This window comes from Pristis pectinata, chromosome 7 (assembly GCF_009764475.1).
Source record: "Pristis pectinata isolate sPriPec2 chromosome 7, sPriPec2.1.pri, whole genome shotgun sequence".
Taxonomy (NCBI): Eukaryota; Metazoa; Chordata; class Chondrichthyes; order Rhinopristiformes; family Pristidae; genus Pristis; species Pristis pectinata.
In genome coordinates, this window is record NC_067411.1 from 88,311,431 (window position 1) to 88,337,991 (window position 26,561).

Below are 26,561 nucleotides of genomic sequence, written 5' to 3' on the forward strand. Positions count from 1 at the left end.
TAAAGATTTAAAGGGGATCTGAGAGGCAAGTTTTTCTACACAGAGGATGGTGGGTATGTGGAATGAGCTGCCGGAGGAGGTGGAAGAGGCAGATACAATAATGATTAAAAGAGATTTGGACAGGAACATGGAGAGAAAAGGTTTATTGGGATATGGGCCAAATGCAGGCGAATGTGATTGGCGTAGATAGGCACCTTGGTTGGCAAGGACAAGTTGGGCTGAAGGGCCTGTTTCTATGCTGTATAACTCTATGAATCTACCTAAGAAAAGATATAGTAGCATTGGAGGTAAATCCAGAAGACTTACCAGGGCTAATTCCTGGGATGAAATGATTGTCCTATCAAGAGAGACTTGCAGGTTGGGTCTGTATTCTTTGGAGTTTAGAAGAATGAGGGCTGATCTTATTGAAACAGATTAAGATCCTTAGGGGCATGACATGTTAGATGTCGAGATGTTTTCACTAGTGGGAGAATCTCGAACGAGGGCACACAGTTTTAAGATAAGGGGCCAGTTATTTTAAAATGAGGTGTATAGAAATTTCTTCTTGCAGAGGGTGGTAAATCTATGGAATCCTCTACCCCAGGGAATTGTGGTGGCCAGCCTATTAGAAATATTTAGAGGTAGATTAATATTTGAAAGTTTGGGGGATTAAGGGCTATGGGGTAAATCCTCCATGATCATTCTATGAAATTTAGTAGAATCGTGGAAATGCACAGCATGGAAATGGGCACTTTCTGCCCAGCTCATCCATGCCAACTATGCCAGTCCCAATTTCCCACATTAGGCCTGTAAGCCTCTACTCCTTTCCAGTCCAAAAAATAAAGGTGGTGCAGCCCTTCCTGTAGCTAAAGGTCATTAGCCCGCCCCACAGCCTTCTCTGGAATATACGGTCACAACCTCTCTAATCTATCCTTGTAATTGTAGACCATTCTTTTAAATCTTTTCTGGTCATTAATATAGGTCAAAAAAAGCAATGGCCCTAACAGTGTACCCTGGGGAATGCCACTATTGAACTTCCTTCAGTCCAAAAAGCAACCATTCATCATGACTAGGTTATCTGTTACTTTGCCAATTTTGTATCCACATCAACATTGGTACTTTACTGCCATGTGCTTCAACTTTGCTGATAAGCCTTCTATGTGGCAGCATATCAAAAGCCTTCTGGATATCAGTGTGCTTAACATTCACTGCATTATCCTCATCAACTTTATTCATTATCTTATTGAACAATTCTTACAAATTGGTTAAATATAATTAAATTTGCCCTTCACAGTTCTGTGCTAGCGTGCCTTAATTAATCCATTTTTCTCTAGGTAACTATTAATCCTGTCCCGGAAAAATGTTTCTAAAAGCTTTCCTACCACTGAGGTTAAAGTGACTGGCCTGAAGTTGCTGGGATATTCATTTTTTGAACAAGGGAGTAACATTTGCTGCTCTTTCATCCTCTGACATCACACCCATATCCAAAGAGCATTGAAAGATTTTGGTCAGTGCCCCTGTGATTACCTCTTGTACTTCCCTCAAAATCCTAGGCAGCATCCCATCCATTCCTGATTACTTTTTCAGACTATTTTTCTTATACCCTCATAACATCAATTTTTGACCTGTTTAATGTCTCAACTATCTCCTCCTGCATTATTACATTGAAAGCACCTTCTTCCCTGTGAAGACTGATGTAAAGTACTCATTCAGCATCTTAACAGTGTCCTCAGTGCATATGAATGATTGCCCAACTCCTTCATGCGCTACCCTTCTACTATTTGTACATGTCTACAGAACACTTTCGGATTCTTATTTGTATTTGGCAGCTAATCTTTTCTTTCTTTATCTCTTCAACTTCTACTTTTTACTCCTCTCTGATTCCTTCAGAATAAACTTGGTTCATGCTGGTATTTTGGTTTGTGTGTTAGAAACCAAAATATATCCTGATGTATTGGTTTGTGTGTTAGAAACAGCTTTTTTTGTTGCTTTATCTTGCTCTGTATATCCTGTGTCATCCATAGAGCCAGGGAATTTGTTTATTCTTTGTTCCTCATTGGAACATGTCTTTACTCAACCTGAATTCTATCTTTTCCTTATAGGCAGCCATTAATCTGCCGGTGTTGCCTGTCCACTTTTACTTTGAATTTATCTAGGACAGATCTGTTTTCATCCCATTGAAATTGGCCTTTCTCCAATCAATTATTTTTACTTTGCATCGCTCCTTCTCCTTTTCTCAAGCTAACCTAAATCTTATGGTGTTATGATAACTACCTCTGAAATGTTCTCCTACTGAAACTTATTGCACTTGATCCACCTCATTCCAGGAAGCAGATCCAGTAATGTCTATTTCCTTGTTGGACCAGAAACATACTTCTCCAGATTATCCTGCGCACATTTTAGAAACTCTTCATCCTCTCTGTCCTTAACACTATTATTATCCCAGTGGGATAATTGTTGTCCCCTGTTAGCACTACCATTTAGTTTTTGTGCTTACTTGTAATATCCCCACTTAATTTTTGTGTCTATCCCACTTGTCGATGTAGAATATACCTGCGAGTTCAATGTTCCATCTCGTTTCTTAGCTCCAACAAGATTTTGCCTTTGATCATTCCACACCTACATTATAATATTCTCTCTACTCACAACTCCTTTCTCCTCTTACCTATCCCTTCCTGAGCACTTTGTATCCAGGAATATTTAACAGCTGGTTCTTCTACTTTTGTAGCCAAGTTCCTGTTATCATCTACATATCATATTCCAATGTGGCTGTAGTTCACTATTTAACACATTACATATTCAGCTAAATTTAGTTATATCACTTCCATTGCCACCTATCCCAGTACAATCCTAATCTAGTGTGAACTGTCTTTCCCCATTTCTCTCTCTTTCCCTTAATTTTATCTTATCACTTCAACTGTTTTCTGGTACATTTTGCCCTTCTATTCTGGCTGTCATTGCCCTGCACTATTACTTTTTCTTTCCTGAATATCCTCTCACCCAAACCTCTCATGTCTGTTTCCAGCTTTGCTTTACTCCCTTCTGATTCTATGTTGGGAGTCTGAGAGTACAGTACAACACAGGAACAGGCCCTTCAGCTTGTTCCCGACACTTCAACCTTTTGTTCAGTCTCCTCTTTACTAATTTCCTTTTTAACTTTGACAAATGCACCTGTTACACTCCTCTAGGCTTGCTGCAGTATTGAGTTCTTGGTACCCATCTAAAACTTCCTTTTTAACAAACATATTTGCTCCATGGGGCTCTAGAATTGGTAGTTGCTGCTTTTTCTCTTTGTAGTAACATGTTTTGTCTTAACTCCTCCTCAGACATTCCTTGTTGATCTTATAACCATTTACTTGCAGTTGTTTCCAATTCTTGGCAAAACTGGCTTTTCCTCCGCTGAGAACTTTTATTCCCAATTGATCTTTGTCTTAGCTCTCACTACTCTAGGTCTAACTAACACCAACATTGTCTTTCAATGGAACTTCTACCACTGCCCAGATTCATTCCCTAAACTAAGATTATGTTGGACTTGCTGAATATCAACTAAAATAATTCTCATGAATATACTTAGAATTATATACCTTCTATTATCAATTCTATCGAGTTAATATGGCTAGTTGAAATTTTCCTTTGCTGTCCTATTTTCACATCAGAAATATGCCTGCATATTTTCTCTCCTCTTTATCCCTGCAGTAGTGATTTTTATTTCATTTTTATTCTTCAGTTCAATTCAAATGATTTCATTAAATTATGATCTGTGCTCACAGCTGAAATTGTTTCTTTAACCAGTATTGCAAGCCTGTCCATTTTGTTTTCAATCCTTTCTCTGCTCAAAACATTAAATAAAGGAAACGGGTAACCTGCCCCCCCCCCCACCACGCACACAGACAAGGAGGATCACGTAAGTAGTACAACAGTCCTCAGACTATCTTGCTCTTTAACTGGCATTCACTTCTAAATACAGGTGAGGGTAAGGGTTCCTTGTAGTCCACAGTATGATGCATTAGCTCTGAAAACCAAAGTCACTGTTGGGCTTGTCTTTTTCCTCATTTGATGATATTTAACATTCAAATTGTCATGTTTTCTGCTGGTATTATATTTAGAGATTTTTATACCTGAAGAGATTACAGCTATAATGACCAACACATTAAATTGTAAATAAATGTCGACTCCTCCCTTTAGCATTTCACACCAAAAAAAAATTTCTTCCATTCTGACACATTTATGACATTAGGTCAGCAATGACAGCAAAAACACGATGATGCTAGATTCCAGCATTTGCAGTCCTTTGTTTCTCCAGCAAAGGCAGCAAAACTGATTAGTAAAAGCTTTAGTGTGAAGTAAATAGGAATGTCCAAGGGTTAGGCCTAATGGTGTACTTTGCAATTTTCCAATATTGGTTATACAAAAAACAATCAATACAGAGCCTCCATTCTCTTTATTAAGGGATTACATAAATATCAACAGACTTATTAGTGGTATTTGGTCTAAAATGACACAGAAGCATTTCAGGAACAAGTCTGCGATTCACAATAGCACAGAATTCAGAGAATATAACGTCATTTCAAAATCCCTGTAAATTCACTGTAAAAACAAAAGTACAAAATAAATAAATGTTATAACACAGGACTGTGTTTTAAAAAAAAGTACAAAAGACAAGTTTCTGTTTGGTATTTTGAACATGACTCCCCCAATGGACATCAAAAATTTCATTTCAATGTTTTGGGGTAGAAATATTATACATCCTTAAAAATAAGACTAATTTTAAAGCAAACATTGACAGAAAGTTTAAAACATTTTGATGAATTACATAGTTCCAGTGTTGAAAGTTTGCTTTATTTTCTTTGAAAAGATAGAAGTTTAATATTAGAAAAAGAAAAGGTGCATTTAAAAAAAAATAGAATTCTGGTCTTAATTATGGCACCAAATAACACTGCACTGGAGCTTTTGAAAAGCACAATATGACTTGCTATGTTATTATTAGTGGCAGCAATTATATTAAATGGCAGAAAAATATAATTTGGTTAGTAGAAAGGCAATATATATGGCACACAGCAGAAAAGTGGAGGGTTATAGCCACTGGGCTATGGCAGCATGAAAGCCGACAACAATGGGACATGAGGCAAGGTAAACCTTTACCTTAAAACACTGATTTTTAAAGTAACCAGACATTCTGCATTCTTATATAATCACAGTAACATCACAGCAATGGGCCAAGTATATTATAGTTTTGTTAGAAAGAATGCATTAAAGATAAAAATTGTGGGGCAATTGAAAATAAAAACAGAAAATGCAGGAGCTACTCAACAGGTAAGGCAACGTTTTTGTAGAAAGCGACAGACTTAATGTTGTAGGTGAACATTTCTTTCTCCACAGGTGCTAAGCATTCCAGCATTTTCTTTTTTTTATTATTATTATAAACATTATGGGCTTGTGCCAACTCGAATAAAGGCTCAAACTATCAAAATCGTGCAACTTGGAGAGGAGAGTTAACTCCCATTAACCCAAGGTAATTTCATTTTTTGACCCATTGCTGCAAGACCAATTTGTCAATTCTTATACCACTTGAAAAAGTGACCAAAATATTTACTGGGGTCTGGGCAGAGGAATATTATGACACTGGTATGGCGCAATACATACCATCTCCCATCTATTTTTCTTCTGTTTACATTTACCAATTGAATGTAAAATCTCATCTGACGTCAGAGATTGAACCAAACTTCAGTTTGTATCTCTGTTAGGAGGTCCCTTCATAGGTTCGTTGGTATTGCAAGTCTCCTGTAGTGTGCAACATCTTTCCTAGGATTCTAATCTAGTAGGTAGTGAGAAATAGCTTTTAGTGGCAACGAAAAAGCCATGTGAATTTCAAAATACACCAATGATTCCATAATGCACTTATTATTGTCATTTAAATTTAAATTGGTATGGACTGTTTCACTCATGGCTGGATGACGCTATCAATGTTGTTGAAAGTGACTATATGACATTTTGTCACAGGTGAAGGTGTAGTTTATGACTTTGTGGGCACAATACAAACAATACATTATCCATAATTCCATAATAAAATCAAAGTCTGCCTTACAGTAATCATAATTCTTGCTGGCAAAAACACCTATTTTCCAACCTAAGGGAATTTACTGACTTTACTCTAACTACTTTCTGTTTACAAAATTGATAACAGAACAGTATGAATTTTAAGGGAAAAAAACTCCACTGAGCACCAGGATCACCTGTTTAAAAATACTGATAATTCTGTAAACACTTTTTTACTGCACTGAAACCTTTTCTGTGGAACTTGCCAAGCATTCATTTTCTACGTGCAAAGCTAAGTTTGACTTGGAAACAGTGCAACAAAGGCAATTAAATATTTACGAAGTGGAAGTATTGGGGTATAAATGTAAACTTCACTCTTTTTAAAACAAAAGCCCTTATATTGGATTAGTTATAAAACTTCAAATAAGATCAGTAGCTGTTAAATAACAATGTTAAAAAATTTCAGTAAATGCTGCACAAAGTACTCAAAATATACTTAGCACAGCTTATTTAGTTTCTATTAATACAGTAATTCTCTAGAATCTGAATCCATAAAATTCCTATATATTGTACTGATGTTTACAAGACAGGTTTAGTTTTAAAACAATTGTAAATTACATTATTTCCACAAATTCCAAAATTCTCAAAGACCAATACTGCCAAAACACATTAAGCAAACTGAAAGATACATCAGTTCATGCTTGTAAACATATTTGAAAAATAGAACAATATTTTAAACCTGCATATTTGGAAGTATCACCAATGTACCAATGATTTACAGTACATGATTTCAAAGCATTTTATATTTATGGCTGTATAACGGTAGGTACAGAGTTTAGTATTACAGTTCAATAAGTGAGATTTTCAGAAGCGATGCAGGTAAATGTGCTGTTCTCATATCCATACACCATAAGGGACAAAATAATTATTGCAAAAGATTCAGATGTGAAACAACACATACTTAGTGAAGCATGCAGGACCCACTAGAGGAGGTCGGCTATTCAGTAACTCTTGCTTTATGAATAAGAACACAAGGGAATCTTTATTTCAGTAATATTTTCTGAAATAGATATTCTCTAGGACTGTATTCTGAAACTTCCCACAATTTTCAATATAGTCAGAGCAAGATACAAGAGTTAAATATTGGAAACTGAAATTGGAGCCGGCCTTAAAAGATCTGTATCAGGTATCCAAGCAACAAAGATGTGGCAAATGGATTATGCCTTGAAGCATCACTGCTTCCTTATAAACCGTGACCAGAGATGATGCCTGTATGGTGGCTGTAAAGATTCATAATGAAATAAAGCTTTGGCACAGCAATAAGGAGACAAGATGTTTTGTAATGGAATGATCTCCAGCTGGTTTACTCCTCTCAAGACATGCTCAAGTCTGTGCTGCCTAGTAACAAATGGTGGCTTTGGAAATCTGTGTATACTAAAGCAGCAGAATCACACATCCCATCTGCAATAATATGGTAAGTACAATTTAAATAATTCAATGTTGTATGTCATCACTAAAACATTGTCACCAAGTGTTGTGTTTGTTTTAATCTGCATAAAGGCAAAAGACGCACAGCTTTTTAGCCACTGTATGATCTTTCAGCCTCTAATAATATTTTACCCAAGTCAAATCTAGTTTTAGTTTGGATTATTATTGAACAGTTACAAATTAGGAAATACTGCATTGCTTTGCAAACTTTCTCTAGTCTTTTTAAATGATTCATTATGAGAAATCATTAATTCAGATTCTTAGATAACAGAAAAGGCAGTTAATACTCAAAGGGTTAACATTCAGCAGTGATATATAGACAGTAAAACAATATTGTCCCTGTTAAAGATTGGCCAAATGCCCAGTTTTGTTTAGAAAATGTTCAAACATTTTAAGTCTAGCTGCAAAATACATTTATAAGCAGTAAGATCAAAGATCTCAAAACTGAAATAAACGAAAGAACAATTTTAACATTTGATTTAAAGAGAGAGGGACTTTGCACAGTTTAGAATATTGGAATGTCAGGTACATCATGGAAAGTTTTTCCTAATGTTTGCAACAACTGGAACACCAAAAATTATAGGCAGTGGCTATCCATCACAGCACAAGATTACCATGAAGCTCTTTTGCTGGTGTTTCTGATTTACGTATGCAATTTAGTCATTTCAGTGCTTTTTCTAACATGTCAAAATATCCTGATCCAGGAATATTTTTCCCGTTGGAATGCTGTAAATATGTGATAAATCTGATTTCTACAATATTAAATTTAAAGTAGATCAGCTTGAAATCAGTCCCACAGAAATTCTTTGTATTGCATATCAATAACACCCAAATAAATGCACCAAAACCTCCTTGCTTTACTTACATTTTAGGAAATGATTACCACAGAATTTTACTAGGAGTTGCAAGTTAGTTGTGAAAATATTTTGCAATTAGGTCTTTTGCATGAAAGGCCTTTCTCCATAATGTACCTTATCATTATTTACAGGCCAGAAATAACAGGAAATAAATGATTAATAAACTGTAAATAAAAGATATGCTAACATGTTTACATAATTTTAATTACAATATGTGGGAGGAAAACTGTTATTTCCTGATTTGTTTCAGTACTTGAATACCGAATTTCCTACAGTCAACATTTGCTCTGTGCCACTATATTACCTTTTTCTTGATAGCCAAGAGTTCTTTGTGTATATCACTGAAATTTGGTCTGTTTTCTGGTTTGTACTCCCAACATTTCAGCATTAAGTTATAGATATCCTCTGGACATTTCTGTGGTGGTGACATCCTGTAACCTGCGAAAGTTTTAAGGCATATTTTAAACTTTGCAACGTTCTCCCCAGTTGTGCTACTAAAATAACTTAAATACATTTTTTTTCTTAAGGCGGTTCTGCGCTCGATCCAATTGTTAATGCTAGGAAGAACACCATCCCACTTTTCAAGTGAACATTAGTTCCACATGGAGAGATATGGGGGCAGTGTTGGGGGTAGGGGGGCATTGACTGTTCAATAATTAGCAAATATGAGAATTAATTGGGCCTAATCAATCAGACACATTTATCCATAAAGTATTTTTTGAGTGATATGAATTTTGAAAGACAGAATGAATAAAAATTCACATAATTTGAAGTAAATTAACATAAGTTATGTTGTAATATTTTCTGAATTTAAGGAGCAAAATCTTAGAACATTGTATTCATCACCAGCCAAAGCACCAAATGTGCTCTGCAGTATTTAAGCACATTGTACTCTGCCTCCAAAATTCATTCCATTGATTGAAATGTTGACAAGTTATATAAACAGGACTTGTTAAAATAAATTAAGTGTTATAGATGAGATGTTTGGATGTTTGGTACGGAAGGAAGCAGGAAACTTGGAATTTGTAGTATTATAAATACCTTAATTCATCCTGGCTGAATTTTTTTTTGTAAATAAAGCTGTCTTGTCAAAGTGTGTTATAACTTGTCAACTTTTTATTTTGCAACTGTAACAATTAAATCAAGGAAGGAATCCTTAATTTTTAAAAAAGCTGGTATTTCATATCCATAACTTATAGTGGATCGCAAAGAAGCAAGTGGCAACTGACAGGAATGTAAAATAGCTGGAGTCGGCCATATGGCCCTTGAGCCGCATGGCTGATTGGATCGTGACATCAGCTTTACTTTTCTATCCGCTTCCTACAGATCAAAATTCTGTTAACTCCACCTTTTACTGATTCAGTCTCCCACATTCTCCAGGTTTGAGAACTCATTTTTATCACTAATTGGCAACATTTTTCTGAAATTAATGTTAGATTTGTTCACTTTCTTAATGAAATATATTATGAACCAAAATTTATTCCCAATGATGACTTTGAGGCAGTCTAATCAATGAGACGGCCAATTCATTTTCTGTGCACTGTAGGTGCCAACATAACTTCCAGGTGTTCTAGTACAGTCTATTTAGATACCGTATTCTTTCAATAAAATAATGTTTGGTTTCACAAATATCTTTACAAATCATTTATAAGCACTCTATTACAATAATAATGTCTAAGTATTTATAATTTTCAAACTTTCCAAATGTATTTAACATTTACAGGAATGATTATGAATGAAATAAACTAATTACTAAGTCAGATTCAGTCTCAGGTAAAACATCATACAAAATGTTTGGATTATAAATTTTATGGATAAGGATAGGATCCCATATTTAGGGGCAACACAGTGAAGTAGCAGACAGCACACTTGCTTTCGGCTTCAGGGAACTGGGTTCAGTGCTGATCTTGGATCATGAAGGGGTGGAGTTTGGATGTTCTCTTCCTAACCTTGGGTTTCCTTCCACACCCCAGAAATGTGTTGGTTGGTTAATTGGCTATTGCAACTTTCCCTTTAGTGTAGGTTAATGGCAAAAAGTAACATTGGATATGTGAGAGAGAGAATAAGAGGTTGAAGGAAAGAGAAGGGGAATGAGTCTATTGGGACTGATCGCCTGGGAGTTGGCATGGACACAATTGGTCAAAGATGTTCTTTTAAGATAAGAAAGACATCAGAGTTTGGATAGACTTTAACAGCAGCCAATATTGCAAGAAAAATTAAAGGAAACTTGTACTGTATATAGAAACAAGAAGCAAAGCAAGCTGTGTAGCTTGGCAGAGAACTTATGTAGGGCTGTTCCCCACTGTTAAACTCTTGATGTTGATGTTCATAACTTTACCTTTTTCAACCTGTTCTCGTGCCTGTTGATTGGTCATTCCAGGATATGGACATACGCCTAAGCTAAATGTCTCCCATAAAAGTATCCCAAAGCTCCAGACATCACTCTCTGAGCTGTATCGTCCTGCAACAGAACAGCATATCAAATGTCTCTTAATCTATTTTGTACATTGAAAATGTGTATTATTTTAACTTAAAGATTAATATAAGTAGATAAACCTGACTTTATTACACAGTTCCAGTGAAGCCTGCATTTGACTTTTTTTTGCAGAGAGGGGAAGGAAGTATGGCATGATTTTTCTCTTCTCTCAAAGATGCTAGCTCTCGCTGGATAGAGTTCTTCCCTCTAGTAATTTGTACAGGTAGCTCTTCTTTATGTCCAATTGTAGACATCAGTGTTGAAATGTCATGCAACAATGTAGAGCAACATAATCCATTACCTGTTCTTGAGCTAACTGAGAACAGAAATCCTGTGTGATATGTTCTGTCCTAAGCCTGGGGTGCTGAGGTCAACTGCATACCTCATATTGAGCTAGCTCAGTCCATATGATGATAAGAGTATAGACTGAATCAATGTCTGTGCTGAGTTAGCTGATCTCAGTGAAGAACTGAACCCTGTAGACTGATAAGATCACAGACCAAAACCAATCTATATGATTCAGTTCCACTCTGAGAAATGTATCTACTGCGGATTTATGAGGAATCTGTTTCTTGAAACTGAACTAATTTAGAGAAATGATAAATTTGTTGCAAATATAGCGGAGATGGTTACACCTGCCTTTAAGTATTATGAGCTTTACAAAGATTGCTTGCTGCACAATGTAGCCTACCAATTTGAATCTCAACTGCAACAATTTCTGTGTTTACAAGAAAAAGGGAACCAATATAAAAAAAAGAAACCAATTCACCCCACTGTGTCTGAGCATTTTTTGCCAGGGTAATTTAAAATTAATCTTCCTATTTCTGTACCAGTAAGAACAACAGTTACATAGCAACTTTAACATAATAAAAATCCTGCAGGGCTTCACAAAAGAAAATCACTATCTTGCAGAACAGCTAGACAAGAGACAGAGGAAATTAATACAGAGAAGTATGGAAGGATCAGGAGAAGCAGGATGGTTCTAAAATGTATGTAGCAACAAAAGGACATAGGTATTTGTGCACATAAATCTTTGAAAGAAGTAGGATACGTTGAAAGAATTTATAAAGGAGATGGGATCCTGATCTTTATAACTAGAGAAAAAGTACAAAAGCAGGGAGGCTACTCTCAACATCTATTTAAAAGGAAAGTTAGGTCATTAATCCATCCAGTTCTGGCCTGGATTTTCTAGAATGGCTCCAGCCATAAGGATTGAAATCTACAAAAGTAGACTGGAGGAACTGGGGTGGTCCAAGAAGGGTGAAAAGAGATTTGAAAAATTATGGCAGAATTTAATTGGGCAAAGAGAGAGAAGCTGTTCCATTTAGAAGATGGTTCAAGGACTAAGGAATACACATTCAAAGAGATGGGCAAAAGGGGAAACGTGAAGAAAAATATTATGTAGTAAGTAATTACCATCTAAAACTGCCTGCAAGGGCAGTAAGAAAACAATCACAGCTTTCAATGGATTTGGAGAGGCATTTGAGGGAAAATCACTGGAGAAAGAGCTTGGGAAAGGGATGAAGCGATAAAACAACAAGGAGCCAGTGCAGACTCCATGGGCTGAATGGCTTCTTTCTGTGCCATAACAAGAAAAATGATTAAAGCTTGGTGGGAATTGTGCATACTGCACCACTCACACTTTCACATTTCCAAACACACTGCATAAAAACCTTTACCATAATTTAAAGCCTCAGGGGCTGTCCATTTGATTGGAATCTGCTTCAAGCCGGATGATGAGTAAATTCCATCATCTTCCTGTCTTGACATGCCAAAATCACTGATTTTCAGTACATTACCATCACCAACAAGACAGTTCCTAGCAGCAAGGTCTCTGTTAAAGATGAGAAAAAAATGATAGGGCAATTGAAGCGGTGTCTGATAGATTTGATAACCCTATGGTGGATAAAATGTTTACCATTCAAATTGATTTTTAAGATTCCTTACTTATTCACTTGCTTGTAGAAATGATCTCACTCCTGTTTTAAATGGCCAGTATAATTCTCTCCCTTTTTATCTCCGATTCAAATGGCATTTATCAACACTTAATGTGCAATTTAAATGTAGTAATTGTCCTTAGGTAGACTTGTTTCCATGGAATTACTGAACCACCTAGACTTCCTCCTTCCATCTGTTTAAAATGCACCTTTCCCTTCCCTCACCCTAATAATGACAGCACTTGATATCTTCTCTTCCTCCTGACCAGCCTCCACGCTCTATAAATTAGACTGCACGCTCTAGATGTGTGCATTGGCAATATTCACATCTAATTCACCATAATCCCTCTCAAACATTCCATTGTCTCTAAATTTGTCAGACTGCTTGTCTGATATGCAGTACTGGATAATCAGATATTTCCTTCAAACAAATATTGAATAGATCAAATCCATTGTCTATGGTCACTTTAGCAAACTGTTCCCTTGGACACTGACAGTCTCTGTGGTTTGTATCTGGAACTGAAGTCATATTTGATTCTGAGATGAGCTTTGGAATCATATATCTACATTGTCATTGAGAATATCTGTCTCCACCTCTATAACATTAGCAACTCCATTACTGCCTCAGCTCACCTGCTGTTGAAATATCATCCACATATTTACACTAGTAGTAACTATACAAATACACACTGGGCCAGCTTCCTGTTTTACTCTCCATAAACTTGAGCTCATTTCAAAACTCTGTTGCCCATATCCTCAGTCAAACCAAGTCCTGTTCGCTAATCAAGTCAATGACCACAGATGTACACTTGCTATTTGTTAAGCACCATCTCAATTTTAAATTTTTATCCTCATTTTCAAATCCCTCGATGACCAAACATAACCACTCTACCTTTCTCAGGTTTGCCTTCATGCACTAAGCCCCTGAATTCTTCCTCCTTAAGCTTTTCCCCTCAAACCATAGAACCATACAGCACAAAACAGGCCCTTCGGCCCACCGTGTCGTGCCGTCCATCAGACCACCCTCACACTACCTAACCCTTCACAAAGCCATGCTGGCTGTCCCTAATCAGTCCATGATTCTCTAGGTGTTCATAAATCCTATCCCTTAGAATCCTTTCTAACAGCTTACCCACCACAGACGTGAGACTCACCGGTCTATAATTCCCTGGCCTATCCCTATTACCTTTTTTGAACAAGGGGACCACATTCGCAACCCTCCAATCCTCCGGCACCACCCCCATAGACAACGAGGACTCAAAGATCCTTACCAGCGGTTCAGCAATCTCCTCCCTAGCCTCTCGAAGCAGCCTGGGGAAAATCCTGTCAGGCCCCGGAGATTTATCTGTCTTAATATTATTTAACAACTTCAACACATCCTCTCTCTTGATATCAACAACCTCGAGAACATTACCCCTACCAGCACTCCCTTGCGCATCATCAAGACCCCTCTCCCTGGTGGATACCAAAGAGAAGTACTCATTCAGAACTTCTCCCACTTCCGCCGCCTCCAGGCAAATTCTCCCACCTTTGTCCTTAATCGGACCTACTTTCACCCTCCTACCCTTCACGTACTTGAAAAAGGCCTTGGGATTTTCCTTAACCCTACTAGCCAAAGCCTTTTCATGTCCCCTTCTAGCTCTCCTCAGCCCTTTCTTAAGTTCCTTCCTCGCTACCCTATATTCCTCACGGGCCCTGTCTGAACCTTGCTGCTTATACCTCACGTACACTACCTTCTTCTCCCTAACAAGTCGTTCCACCTCTCTCGTCACCCATGGTTCCTTCACCCTGCCATTCCTTCTCTGCCTCACGAGGGCATATTTATCCCTAACGTCTTGCATAAGATCCCTGAATATCGACCACATCCCCATGGTACATTTTCCTTCAAAAAGAACATCCCAATTTACACTCCCAAGTTCTCTCCTTATAGCCTCGTAGTTAGCCCTTCCCCAATTGAAAAACCTCTTGTCCTCTCTGCACCTGTCCCTGTCCATGACAATTTTAAAGGTTATGGAGCAATGGTCACTGTCCCCCAAATGCTCACCCACCAATAGATCATTCACCTGTCCCGGTTCATTTCCTAAAACTAGATCTAACATGGCATTCCCTCTAGTCGGCCTGTCAACGTACTGCATCAGGAATCCCTCCTGGACACGTCTAACAAATTCTGTCCCATCTAAACCTTTGGAACCTAAGCAGGTTCCAGTCTATATTTGGGAAGTTGAAGTCTCCCATTATAACAACCCTGTTATTTCTGCTTCTCTCCAAACACTGCCTACCAATCTGCTCCTCTATATCTCTACTGCTACCGGGGGGCCTACAGAATACTCCCAGTAGAGTAACTGCTCCTTTCTTGTTCCTTAACTCCACCCATACGGACTCTAGAGATGATCCCTCTACAACATCCATCTTTTCCACAGCCGTAACGGTGTCCCTGACCAGTATCGCCACCCCTCCACCTCTTCTCCCCCCTTCCCTATCCCTCTTAAAACACCAAAAACCAGGAATATTCAATATCCACTCCTCTCCTGACGTCAGCCACGTCTCAGTAATAGCCACGATATCATAGTCCCCCATACTTATCCAAGCCCTCAGTTCATCCCCCTTATTCCTGACACTCTTGCATTTAAGTAAACACACTTCAGTCCATCTACCTTACTACTTTTACAGCCTGTATTCTGCTTCTCCTTCCCCAAAGCCTCTCTACCTGTTTGATCTAACTTTTCCCCATTCCCTTCTTCCTCTGACCTACTCCTCCGGTTCCCTTCCCCCTCACAAACTAGTTTAAACCCTCCTGTACCACCCTAGCAAATCTCGCCGCAAGGATATTGGCCCCCTTCTGGTTCGGGTGTAACCCGTCCTCTCCGTACAGGTCCCACCTTCCCGAGAAGAGATCCCAATGATCCAGAAATCTAAAATTTTCCTTAAATCCTACCTCCAACTAGGTTGTAACCAGCCTTAACATCCCTTGTGGCCAAACAGTTGTCAAATTTTGCTTGATAATCCTCCTTCTCAACACCTTCCTAATATTTTGTTTTGTAATAATTTATGAAGCACTTATCACAGCACTACAATGCATAGGTGAACAACAACACTGTTGGATCTTTTCTGTTCATCAACATGACTAATCTTAAGTGACACTAATGTAAAAATAGAACAAATACACTTTTGAAAGAGAAACAAAGAACTGTGGATGCTGGAATCTAGATGAAAAACATGATGATGTTGGAGGAACTCAGCAGGCCAGGCAGCATCCATGGAGAAAAGCAGGCAGTCAATGTTTCGGGTCAGGATCCTTCTTCAGGAATGGAGATAGGAAAAGGGGAAGCCCAATATATGAGAGGGAAAAGCAGTGATAGGTAGACAAAAGAGGGGAGGCGGGGTGGGCACAAGGTGGTGACAGGTAGATGCAGGTAAGAGATAGTGATAGGCAGGTGCAGGGGAGGAGGGGAGAGCAGATCCACTGGGGGACGGGTCAAAGGCAAGCAGGAAAAAAGGGGGGTAGAAAAAAGAGGCTAGGAAAGGGAAGAAAAGAAGAGGGGTGGGGCGGGGATTACTTAAAGTGGGAGAATTCAACGTTCATGCCGTTAGGCTGCAAGGTTCCAAGAAGGAAAATGAGGTGCTGTTCCTCCAGTTTGTGCTTGGAATTCTCCTGATAGTGGAAGAGGCCGAGGACTGACATATTTGTGATGGAGTGGGAGGGGGAGTTATAGTAACTGGCAACGGGGAGATGCAGATCACGGTTACAGAGGGAGGGCAGGTGTTCTGCGAAATGGTCACCTAGTCTGTGTTTGGAACAATACACCTTTTCTAGGGCTAACTGGGTCAAGAGTGCATTGACCTTATGAGGAATAAACTTGGGATGGGAAGAATAAGGTGAGAGGCTTATGTTGACCATTTGTCACAGGCACGATTGTTTTGTGTTATAAAAAGGGGAATTGGGGGTAAACCTGGGAAACTTGCAAAGAAGTAGTGAACAGGTCTAATCAGCTGGTAACAACAAGGGGACCAATTACCTCATTTAATCACTGGAGTGAGTTGTCTACAGAATCAAAGTTAGGGCTAATTACATGGAAGTTGAGGTAATAGTTAAGAATTAAAAACCACATAGGACAGTTAAAATACAAAAACTGCAACATTGCATAGTAGTTTATTATAGTTTATAACATTTTAATCATATAATCCTACATCATAATTCATTTTCAGCTTCTTGTAATATCTTATGCTATATTCTTTGTATTATTTTATATTATACGAGTTGTGTTACTTAGTTTCAATAAAAATTAAAATAAAAGTTGTACTGCTCTGTAAGTTGTGACTTGTTTTAGCCCACCTGGATGTGTGTTCAGGCCAAGCACATATAACTGGATTTAGGAAAGGCACCAATAACTCTTAACATCATGAAAGCGGAATCAATTCTTAATATACACAATTCATCGGTTTTATGGTGTGTGTTTTAAATTGTTTCATTTCTTCAGTAAACCACTATAAATGATCAGAATAGTTACTGAAGCAAAATTCATTGCAGTTGGTGACCTCCTTTGAAGACAAAAATAGATAATACCATGAGGATATGTCAGATTTAAACATTTCTAGATAAGTAAAAGGAATTTGCATGAAGTTCAACCAGCCTACGGCTGCTGAATGAACTACAATCTTCCACCACAAGAAAACTAAATTCTTCTAAAGCTGAAACTCATTTTAAATATTTTAATATTGATTAGATTATAACATAATCTACTGAATATTCTTAACACCCTGTAAAGAAGTGACAGAATGAAATTTACCATTTTGCACTTGAAAGAACAGAAAAGACTAATTTTCAATAACTTTTTAACAGCAATTTGCAGAAACTGAAATGCTGGAATCCCAAGAAAAGACTGAGCTCCACAGAGTGGACTGACCTTTAGTCCAAATGGCTGAATGGCAAATTAAATTTATTTTGCCCTTCCGATAATGCAGTTGAATGTTAGATTATGATAAATGGTTTGCGTTTGTTTACAATAAAACAGAATTGAAATTAAGAATTAAACTAAGTGAATAATTTTAACTGCTCTCTAAACTAAAATGCTATCCTGTACTGCAATCACTCAAGCAAGAGCCGCACTGAAAATAAGATCTGAATTGAGACTCTGAAACAAACAGTGCAAGTGATTGCTTGGGTCAATAGGACTGGCAATTATAAAGCATGAGTCAAGATAGACACGAGCCTTTCTTTTCTTCAGCTGCTGAATTAATTTTTTTTTTGAAATCCACATATAGATACAGCTGACTTTATGGACAAAATGGCACATCATTAAATTAATACCAAAGAAGCACGTAGTATCAGATTATGGACTGGATTATTCATTGCTGCAATGCATCCAGTTTGTATTAACTTCATTCTAAAGCAGCTCTCCTAAAATTAACTATCAACACTTAAACCTGATCAAATTTACAATTTGTCTTGTGACCTGCTTATTCACTGATAGAGCTCAGAAGGTTGGATATGTTGTCATTATGCTGCTGAAGCAAGACAGTAAGGTATTTCCAATGTACAGCACCCTGTGGGCCAACAATTCACTAAAGTTTAAAGTTGGCATAATATTTTTATCAGCATTTTTAATAAAATAGCATATTTGGAGTTGCCTCTACATTTCATTTGTCTTTATTTGATGCACAGGCTATGAACAAAATGCTAAAATTGAAAAGAAAACTTTGTACAGAAAAAATAATATCCAAGTGAGAAAGTGCTTTACATACATTATCCCTTTCATATGATACTTTCTGATACCCACAGACAAGTCATTGTTGGCTCCTTGTTGGCAGATGTAACAATGCATAGCTTGGCTAATACGTAGGGATAATTCAAAGATCACATGATTATAAGTCACCAATACTGGAGTGTACCATCTTTAATCTACAGGTAATCAATGTGATTTAAAAAATGTTGATGTGAAAAGCAAAATTGAGGGTATTGCTAAATCATTTCTGGGCACAGAATTATCAAAAATTAGAAAGCCTTTTCCCCACCTGTGAATACAGTTTTTCCCTTCAAGGTAAGCCATGCCAGCAGAAGCATCCAAAGACATCTTCACAAGTTGTTTCATTTTCAAGTCATCTTTCTTTTTCCTTAGAAATGTAAGGAAATCACCACCTGCACAGAAAATAAAATGCAATCGTGTAGTAACATTCGATTAACTTATGTTTTTAGAAAGGAAAATACAAGTCTTGAACAGAAATCACCACAAGTAATGCTGTGATACTAAAAAGTAAATCTTAAAATATTAAATCATCTACGCTGGTCATCCATTCATTTTATCAATGAAATATACACTGTTCAGTTCTCACTCCAACGTATCTTCAATTTTTTAAATTATTTGCTTTGCATCGGCCTTCTGGAACGTACACTGATAGAAGCAGCAAGTTTCTGCCTGGAAAGTCATGATTGGTAAACTACATGGTTGCAACAGCAGGTTGTACTCTGTGCTTGAAATTCTGTTCCACTGAAGTCACTGGAACAGAATTTGGAAAGCAGAGTACAAGTGCAGCGAGTTCAGTGCTAAAAGCTAGGCATGCATTTCTAGGCAATAACTTTCAGGAGTGTCTCCCTGTTTAATAAAATAGCAGAATCCTTCTAATGCAGACAGTGGCCTGATTCAGTCCTGAGTAATGGAAAATATTTAGATGGTCATTATTACATTGAATGAAAATTCAAGTTGCAAAAACAACAGACCCAACATTTAAAGAAGGTGAGGAAGATGTGTAAATGGTTTAAAAAGGACAAGAACCTAGGATGGTGGTGATTCTGATAAACTCAAAGGCAAGACCTGGTTAATATTTTAAATATCTTTTCCTTCGGTGGACAAATGGATAGATATCTAATAATTACACTATTTTTATATTTTTACTTTTGTGCGTATATATAGAGAGAGATAGATAGATAGATATATGGGGAGTGTTCATGGAAGGCAAACATTTTAATAAACAAGCACAGCACATTGCAGACATTTTTAAAAAGTTGTTTAGGGGAAGGGAAGTATTTTAAATAAATTGCGATATGAAAATCTTATGGACGTATTGGCAATGTATATGGATCTTACCTTGTATGAGCTCCATAACAATGTAAATGGGCTGCCTCTGGGTACAGACACCAATTAGTTTGACAATGTTTGGATGATCATACTGCTTGAGTATCCTGTTTAAAATTGAGATATTTATGCACGGAAAACTCATCAAAGGCAGTGTTATATTTCTTAGTATTTCAATGGAAATTTGACAATCTCATGACAGAATTTTATCCAATAAGAGTAAAGAAAAAAATGACACGGTCAAAGGAAGTTTAGACCAAAAATAAAGAGATAAAGTAATTTTTACAATCCGACATATTAGCAATACAAGACATCAGTTTCACACATTTGTAGTTAACATAGAACAGTACAGCACAGGAATGCATTCTATGGCCCATGATGCCTGTACTGACCATGATGTCAATTTAAATTAATCCTATCTGCCTGCACATGGTCTATATCCCTCCATTCCCTGCCTGTTGACGTGCCTGTCTAAACATCTCTTAAATACTGCTTTCGCATCTGCTTCCACCACATCCCCTGGCAGCGCCATCCAAGCACCTACCACTCGCTGTTTAAAAAAAAACTTGCCTCACATGTCTCCTTTAACCTTTTCCCCCCTCGCACCTTAAAGCTGTGTCCTCTAGTACTTGGTATTTCCACCCTGGGAAAAAGGCACTGATCATCTATCCTATCTATGCTTCTCATTATTTTATAAACTTCTATCAGCTCGTCCCTCAGCCTCCAGAGGAAACAATCCAAGTTTGTCCAGCCTTATAGCTAATACTTTCTAATTCAGGCAACATCCTGGTGAACCTCTTCTGCACCCTCTTCAAAGCCACCACATCCTTCCTCTAATACGGTGACCAGAACTGCACATAATATTTCAAATATGGCCTAACCAAAGTTTTATTTAGTTGCAATGTGACTTCTTGACTTTTATACTCAACACCCCAACTGATGAAGGCAAGCATGCTGTATGCCTTCTTTACCACCTTAGCTATTTGTGTTGCCACTTTCAAGTGGCTATGGACTTGCACCCCAAGATACTTCTGTACATTAATGCTCCTAAGGGTCCTGTCATTCATTGAAAACTTTCTTCTTATGTTTGACCTCTCAAAGTGCAACACCTCACGCTTGTCTGGATTAAACAAACTTACCAATCAGACCAACTACATTTTCGTCCAAATTATTTATACAAATAACAGGGGTCCCAGCACTGATCCTTGGAGAATGCCACTGGTCACAGATCTCCATTTAAAGTAAAAGCTCTCCACCACTACTCTCTGCCTTCTACGGCCAAGCCAATTTTGAATCCAATCTACCAATTCTCCATGGATCCCATGTGCCTTAATTTAGACCTTGTCTAAGGCTTTACTAAAATCCATGTATATGGCCTCCAGTGCCCTGCCCACTTTAATCATCTTTATCACCTTTTCAAAAAACTCACAGGTTTGTAAGACACAACCTCCTCTGCACAAAGCCATGCTGACTATCCCTAATAAGTCCATGCTTTTCCAGATACGAGTAGATCCTATCCCTAAGAATCTTCTTCAGTAATTTCCCTACCATTGATGCAAGGCTCATCGGCCTATAATTTTCTGGTTTGTCTCTACTGCCCTTCCTAAACAGAGGATTAACATTGGCTATTGTCCAGCCCTCTGGGGCTAAAGACGATACAAAGATCTCTGTCAAGGCCCCGGCAATCTCCTCTCTTGCCTCTCTCAATAACCTGGGATAGATCCCATTAGGACCTGGAGACTTATCCACCTTACTGTTATTCAAGAGCCCCAACACCACCACCTTCTTAATATCAGCTCTAGAATATCGCATACCCCTCCCTTATTTTTTTTGTCCTTCTCTTTGGTGAATACCGATGCAAAGTACTCATTTAGTACCTCACCCACACCCTCTGGCTTTTGGCATAAATTCCCTCCTTTGTCCTTGAGTGGTTGAGCTGGTACATCTCAAAGCTGACTCATTAACCTGAGTCTTTTGGATGCAACCTCCTTTTGGGTGCATCAACGGCTCAGTGATGTCAAGATTCTTTCTTACCCAGAAGTATTTAATTTATTATTTTTATTTTAAGTTTTTATCACTTCAGTACTTTCAACTTTTTAAGAACTCAGGTTTGATTCATATCGCAGGGTACCTTTCAAATTAACGTGAGGCCACACAAGATGACCAGAGCTGGAAGAAGGTGATGTATATTCAGAGAAGGTACCCTGCATGTTGCCTATCTTCTAACATAACAAAGGAGCTCATTCTTGGTTCATATCCAATAAATTAATAATAGAAAATTAACAATAACTGGAGGAAAACCAGTTATAATCCAAGGGGGATTTCAAATTTGCAATCTGTATTACTCTTCACTTTTCTCTTGATCCACTACAATAGAAACAATGACCTACAGATGTATCATCCTGTTTTAACAAAACCAAAACTAATAAAGCAATCATTTTATTCCATGGACATAGGAAAACACAGGGAAATACATGATTATTTACCTAAGCATCTCCACTGCAGATCATGATTTGGAAGTAAAATGTGATGAGGATAAAGGATGGTAAGAATCATTTCTTTTTTCTCTTCAACACAATCATTTAGAGTTTGAAGAAAATTACATTACCTTCTTTCAGCAGAAATTTCAATTGAAAAGTTTGTTCAGACTAATTTGTCAGCATAAATAGAATGAAAAAAATCACTTTCAAAAAAGTAAATGTAATATGCTTTTCTGTGTGCTCTCAGTATATAAAATTTACCTTGCTTCTGATAAAAATTTTATTTTCAACTCCTGTGGCAAGTCTTCTTTGCATGTTTTTACAGCTACTGGAGTTTTATCTTTTAATGTTCCCTTGAAGACTTCTCCAAAGTTTCCCTGAAATACATAACATCCAATTTAATCGTAAACATATTAAATTAAACCAACTCATCATGACAAGGCAAACATTTTCTTTCTGATATTTGCTTTCCCTGTTTAATAGATTCGTAAATGTCTCTGCATGGTCATTATCAACATTTAAAATTCTCAGAGGAAAGTTCTACAAGCATATTAAGTATCTTTATCGAAGTTTTCAATTGCTTCAGATACTTCAGGTACAACAACATGTCTGAGGTTTAAAAACAGAACCTCAGAAAGGTCTTCTAAATGTGTATTCCTTGAAATTTTCCAGATATCTACGAAGTATTTTGACGCACTACGCTAGGGAAACAGCAAGGTCAAAATACAGCATCATTGCAAACCATTTCTCGTATTTCTCATATTTTTTGCAATGTAAAAATAGTAGTAACACAGTTCCAGGTTTGGCTCAATACTAGTTATAGCAACAAATATTAAAGCAAGATCTGAAATGCTGAAAGAGGTTCTCTCAGCATTTCTATTATCTAATTTCTAATATTTTCTATTTATCTGCACTGTGGAGATTCTTTACTGATTAAAGTTTTTAAAGCATGCATTTTTAAAATGAAATTTGCAAATAATTGTTTTCAATGGCATGTGCTCAAATTCTATAATTACTTTGTAAATGCTCTGTATGTGGAAGCCAACATCTTGATTAACTATTTCTTGCATTGCCAATTCCTGACTTTGGTTCTGATTTGGGGACTTGTGTTAGTTTCTACAATTTTGAGGTTTAGGTGAAGTCATTCCAGCATTGCTCACATGCACCTTCTCAAAGTGGCACAGTAGCATAGCGGTTAGTGTAACGCCATGACAACACCAGTGATCGGGATTCAATTCCCACCGCTGTCTGTAAGGAGTTTGCACGTTCTCCCCGTGTCTATGTGAGTTTCCTCCGGGTGCTATAGTGTCCTCCCACATCCCAAAGACATATGGGTTAGTAGGTTAATACGGGTGTAATTGGGCAGTGCAGGCTCGTTGGGCCAGAAGGGCCTGTTACCGTGCTGGATAAATAAAGTTTAAAAAGCCTAGCAGCAGGAATTGAGGACTGTAATCAAATTACCTGATTGTTCACCTGCCTCTTTGAGCTCGGGAATAGAGCTCAACTAGCCAGAAGAGTTAATTAAGAGTTTAAAAACTTTTATTAATAAGGCTAAAGTGTCGATCAACTGAACACATTTACACTGTTCAGTTGAAGGAATAAACAGCAACATCATCTGAAAATACACTAGATGAACATATGGTATCGTACACTTTAACAAGATCAATCAATGAAAGCACCTTTTCCACTTACTTTGCCGAGCAATTCTCCAAGAGTGACATCATCATGATTGAGAACCCACTTCTTGTCCTGTGCCAAAGTAAAAATGTTTCAACAAGCCACATTTTTTTCTTCAGGCAAATTGAATACAATATGTAGAAAAAAAATATCAAAGATATCAATGAACAATTCAAATTTTATGAAAGGGTGATTCTAGAATTTTAAATGTGACATGATAAAAATGAAGCAGGTTCATGTTTCAGAAAAGGTGGCATTTGGCGGCACAATTAAGGAAAATCTTTTTTTATAATTGCTAAAAATATTAATCAACAATAAGCAATTCTAATTATCGACCATAATGCAACAAAAGCATTGAAAGAAAAGGATAATCCCTATAAGGATACAGTCCTTGCTTAACCTCATCTTTTATATATTCTTTTTAATGTACGGCAAGCAGCTGAGTATTTGGAAATTCCCATGAGGTATTATTTACACCCAATTGTACGCACAAATATTTTGGAATTTTATTTCTTCAAACAATCAGATTACCACTCTTACCATAAATATCATGGGCACATCACCTAGATAAATGCTTACATTCATCATACTCATTGCAAATAAAGTTCTTAATGGTAAGCTATTGATCTTTGAAACACACAAATAGCTTGACACATCCAATGTCAGTATCAATGGCATTTCGAAAAGATTAACAAATATGAAGTGAAAAAGATGATAAATTGAATTTACAAACTGGTCAGCAGGGGCAAAAAAAAAATCAACTATGCACAGATCAGTTAGAATTTGGTAGCAGTATTCTGCAAAGTTCAAATTTGTTCACTATATTTACTGTGAACATTTAATCTGGATATAGATTTAGATGAATGTGGCCAAGCTTCTGCATCATATTAAAAAAAAACATATAGTAAACAATGAGTATCACAAAAGAAGATGCAAAGAAATTGTGATAAATTGATGGAATGGACAAAGAAGTGAAAGATGGAATTAATTGTGCGTGGAATGGGCTGCCGGAAACGGTGGTGGAGGCAGATACGATAGGGTCTTTCAAGAGACTGAGTAAAATAGAGGGCCATGGGTAAGCCTAGTAATTTCTAGGGTAGGGACATGTTCGGCACAGCTTTGTGGGCCAAAGGGCCTGAATTGTGCTGTAATTGTTCTATGTTCTATGTCATTTAAGGAGGCAGTTTATATAATCATCTAAACTTATGACAAAGACCATTAAGACCATCATGTCTGTGCTGATCAATCCAAACATGTTCTCAAAATGCAATATGTGAAAATCTCACCTTTCAGCCATCGATCCATTTCCCTGCTGATCACAGCTCTTTAAACATACATCCAGGCACTTATTAAATTTGGTGAGAGCTTCTGCCACTACCTCCCTTTCTGACAGTGAGTTTCAAGCCCTTACCACCACCCAGGCAAAAGAATCTTCTTTCATTTTCCTTCAATCTTTTTTCCAATGACTATAAATCTATGCCCCCTAGTTTTTGACCTCACTTAATTAATTTATATAATTTCAGGCACTCTGGTTACCCATTTTTGTGCCTCTTAGGTACTAGCACTTACTGAATAAAAAGTGCTCGAGTGGTTAAATTATTTTGAGGATTTTTTGATTATTCTTTCATAGAAAGAATCTGGAAAGAGTATCTATGCTGGTTTTAAATTAAAACATATGCACAGAAATTAAAAATTCACTGCAAATACTGGAGCCACTGAGTCAAAAATGAAATTGTCCACTATTGAGCTCACCCCAAAGTCAATGAACAACCCTTGAAATGTTGGTCACGGTAGTCCCCAGCAAGAGGGGTTATTGGCCTGGATGATGGTGGGTTTTGCCAGCATAAATTGCCAGTATGTTCCAGAATTTAGGGCAGAAATTCTGGATGTCCCAGAATTACTGACAAATCTATCACTAATCTCCATCATTGGATTGTGATGTGGTCTAGCGTTGGAGCATGAACTTAACTGGAACTTAACATTTAAACTGTAAGATCTGCTTTTGGAGCCTGGACCTAGTTTAGGATCCTCATGTCCAATCAGTTAAATAGGGATTTTATAGTTGCAATAAAGAAAAGGTAAGAGTAAAGTGAGTTAAATTCATTTCATCATTTGTGTTTACAATAATGATTTCAATTATCTGGAAGTATTTTTGATTTTTTTTAAGATATGAAATAATTTAACAGTTTACTTATAATAGTAAAAATTAATTGTTTATTTGATTCTTACTATTTTTAAAAGGCTTTTGAACCTCAGGGATATTTAGAAGCATTAAAAAAGAGCTTTGAAAGATATCAAAGTTAGGGATATGGCTCCAGAGGGTTTCAAAGGTTTTCTCAACAGTTTCATGGGAAGGGCATGTTTTGGATTACTCTTGTGACCTGATTATACCAGGCAAGGGCCTAGTAATATGCTGGGTCTCTTTGCAGGAGTACAGCAGAGTAACGTCCAGCAAATGCAGATCAGTTTGGTACGTGGACAGCGTGTGTGTGCAGTGGGCCCCATTGAGTAAAATCTTTGCAATAATCATGCTACAGATGCCACGACTAAACATTTGTAGC

At 37.3% G+C, this 26,561-nt stretch overlaps 1 protein-coding gene across 4 annotated transcripts in view; it reads right to left on the reverse strand.

Moving 5' to 3' along the window:
• Positions 1-4,403: 4,403 nt before the first annotated feature.
• fer (fer (fps/fes related) tyrosine kinase) overlaps positions 4,404-26,561 on the reverse strand; it is a 116,550-nt gene continuing 94,392 nt past the window's right edge. For all 4 annotated transcript variants that reach the window (XM_052020108.1, XM_052020106.1, XM_052020107.1 and 1 more), the window contains 8 exons: positions 24,016-24,072; positions 22,585-22,700; positions 19,856-19,950; positions 18,786-18,909; positions 12,516-12,670; positions 10,699-10,821; positions 8,665-8,798; positions 4,404-5,794 (listed from right to left, as the gene is read on the reverse strand). In XM_052020108.1, the coding sequence (XP_051876068.1) occupies positions 5,720-5,794; positions 8,665-8,798; positions 10,699-10,821; positions 12,516-12,670; positions 18,786-18,909; positions 19,856-19,950; positions 22,585-22,700; positions 24,016-24,072 (879 nt within the window). In that variant the 3' untranslated portion in view covers positions 4,404-5,719. The remainder of the gene's footprint in view (positions 5,795-8,664; positions 8,799-10,698; positions 10,822-12,515; positions 12,671-18,785; positions 18,910-19,855; positions 19,951-22,584; positions 22,701-24,015; positions 24,073-26,561) is intronic.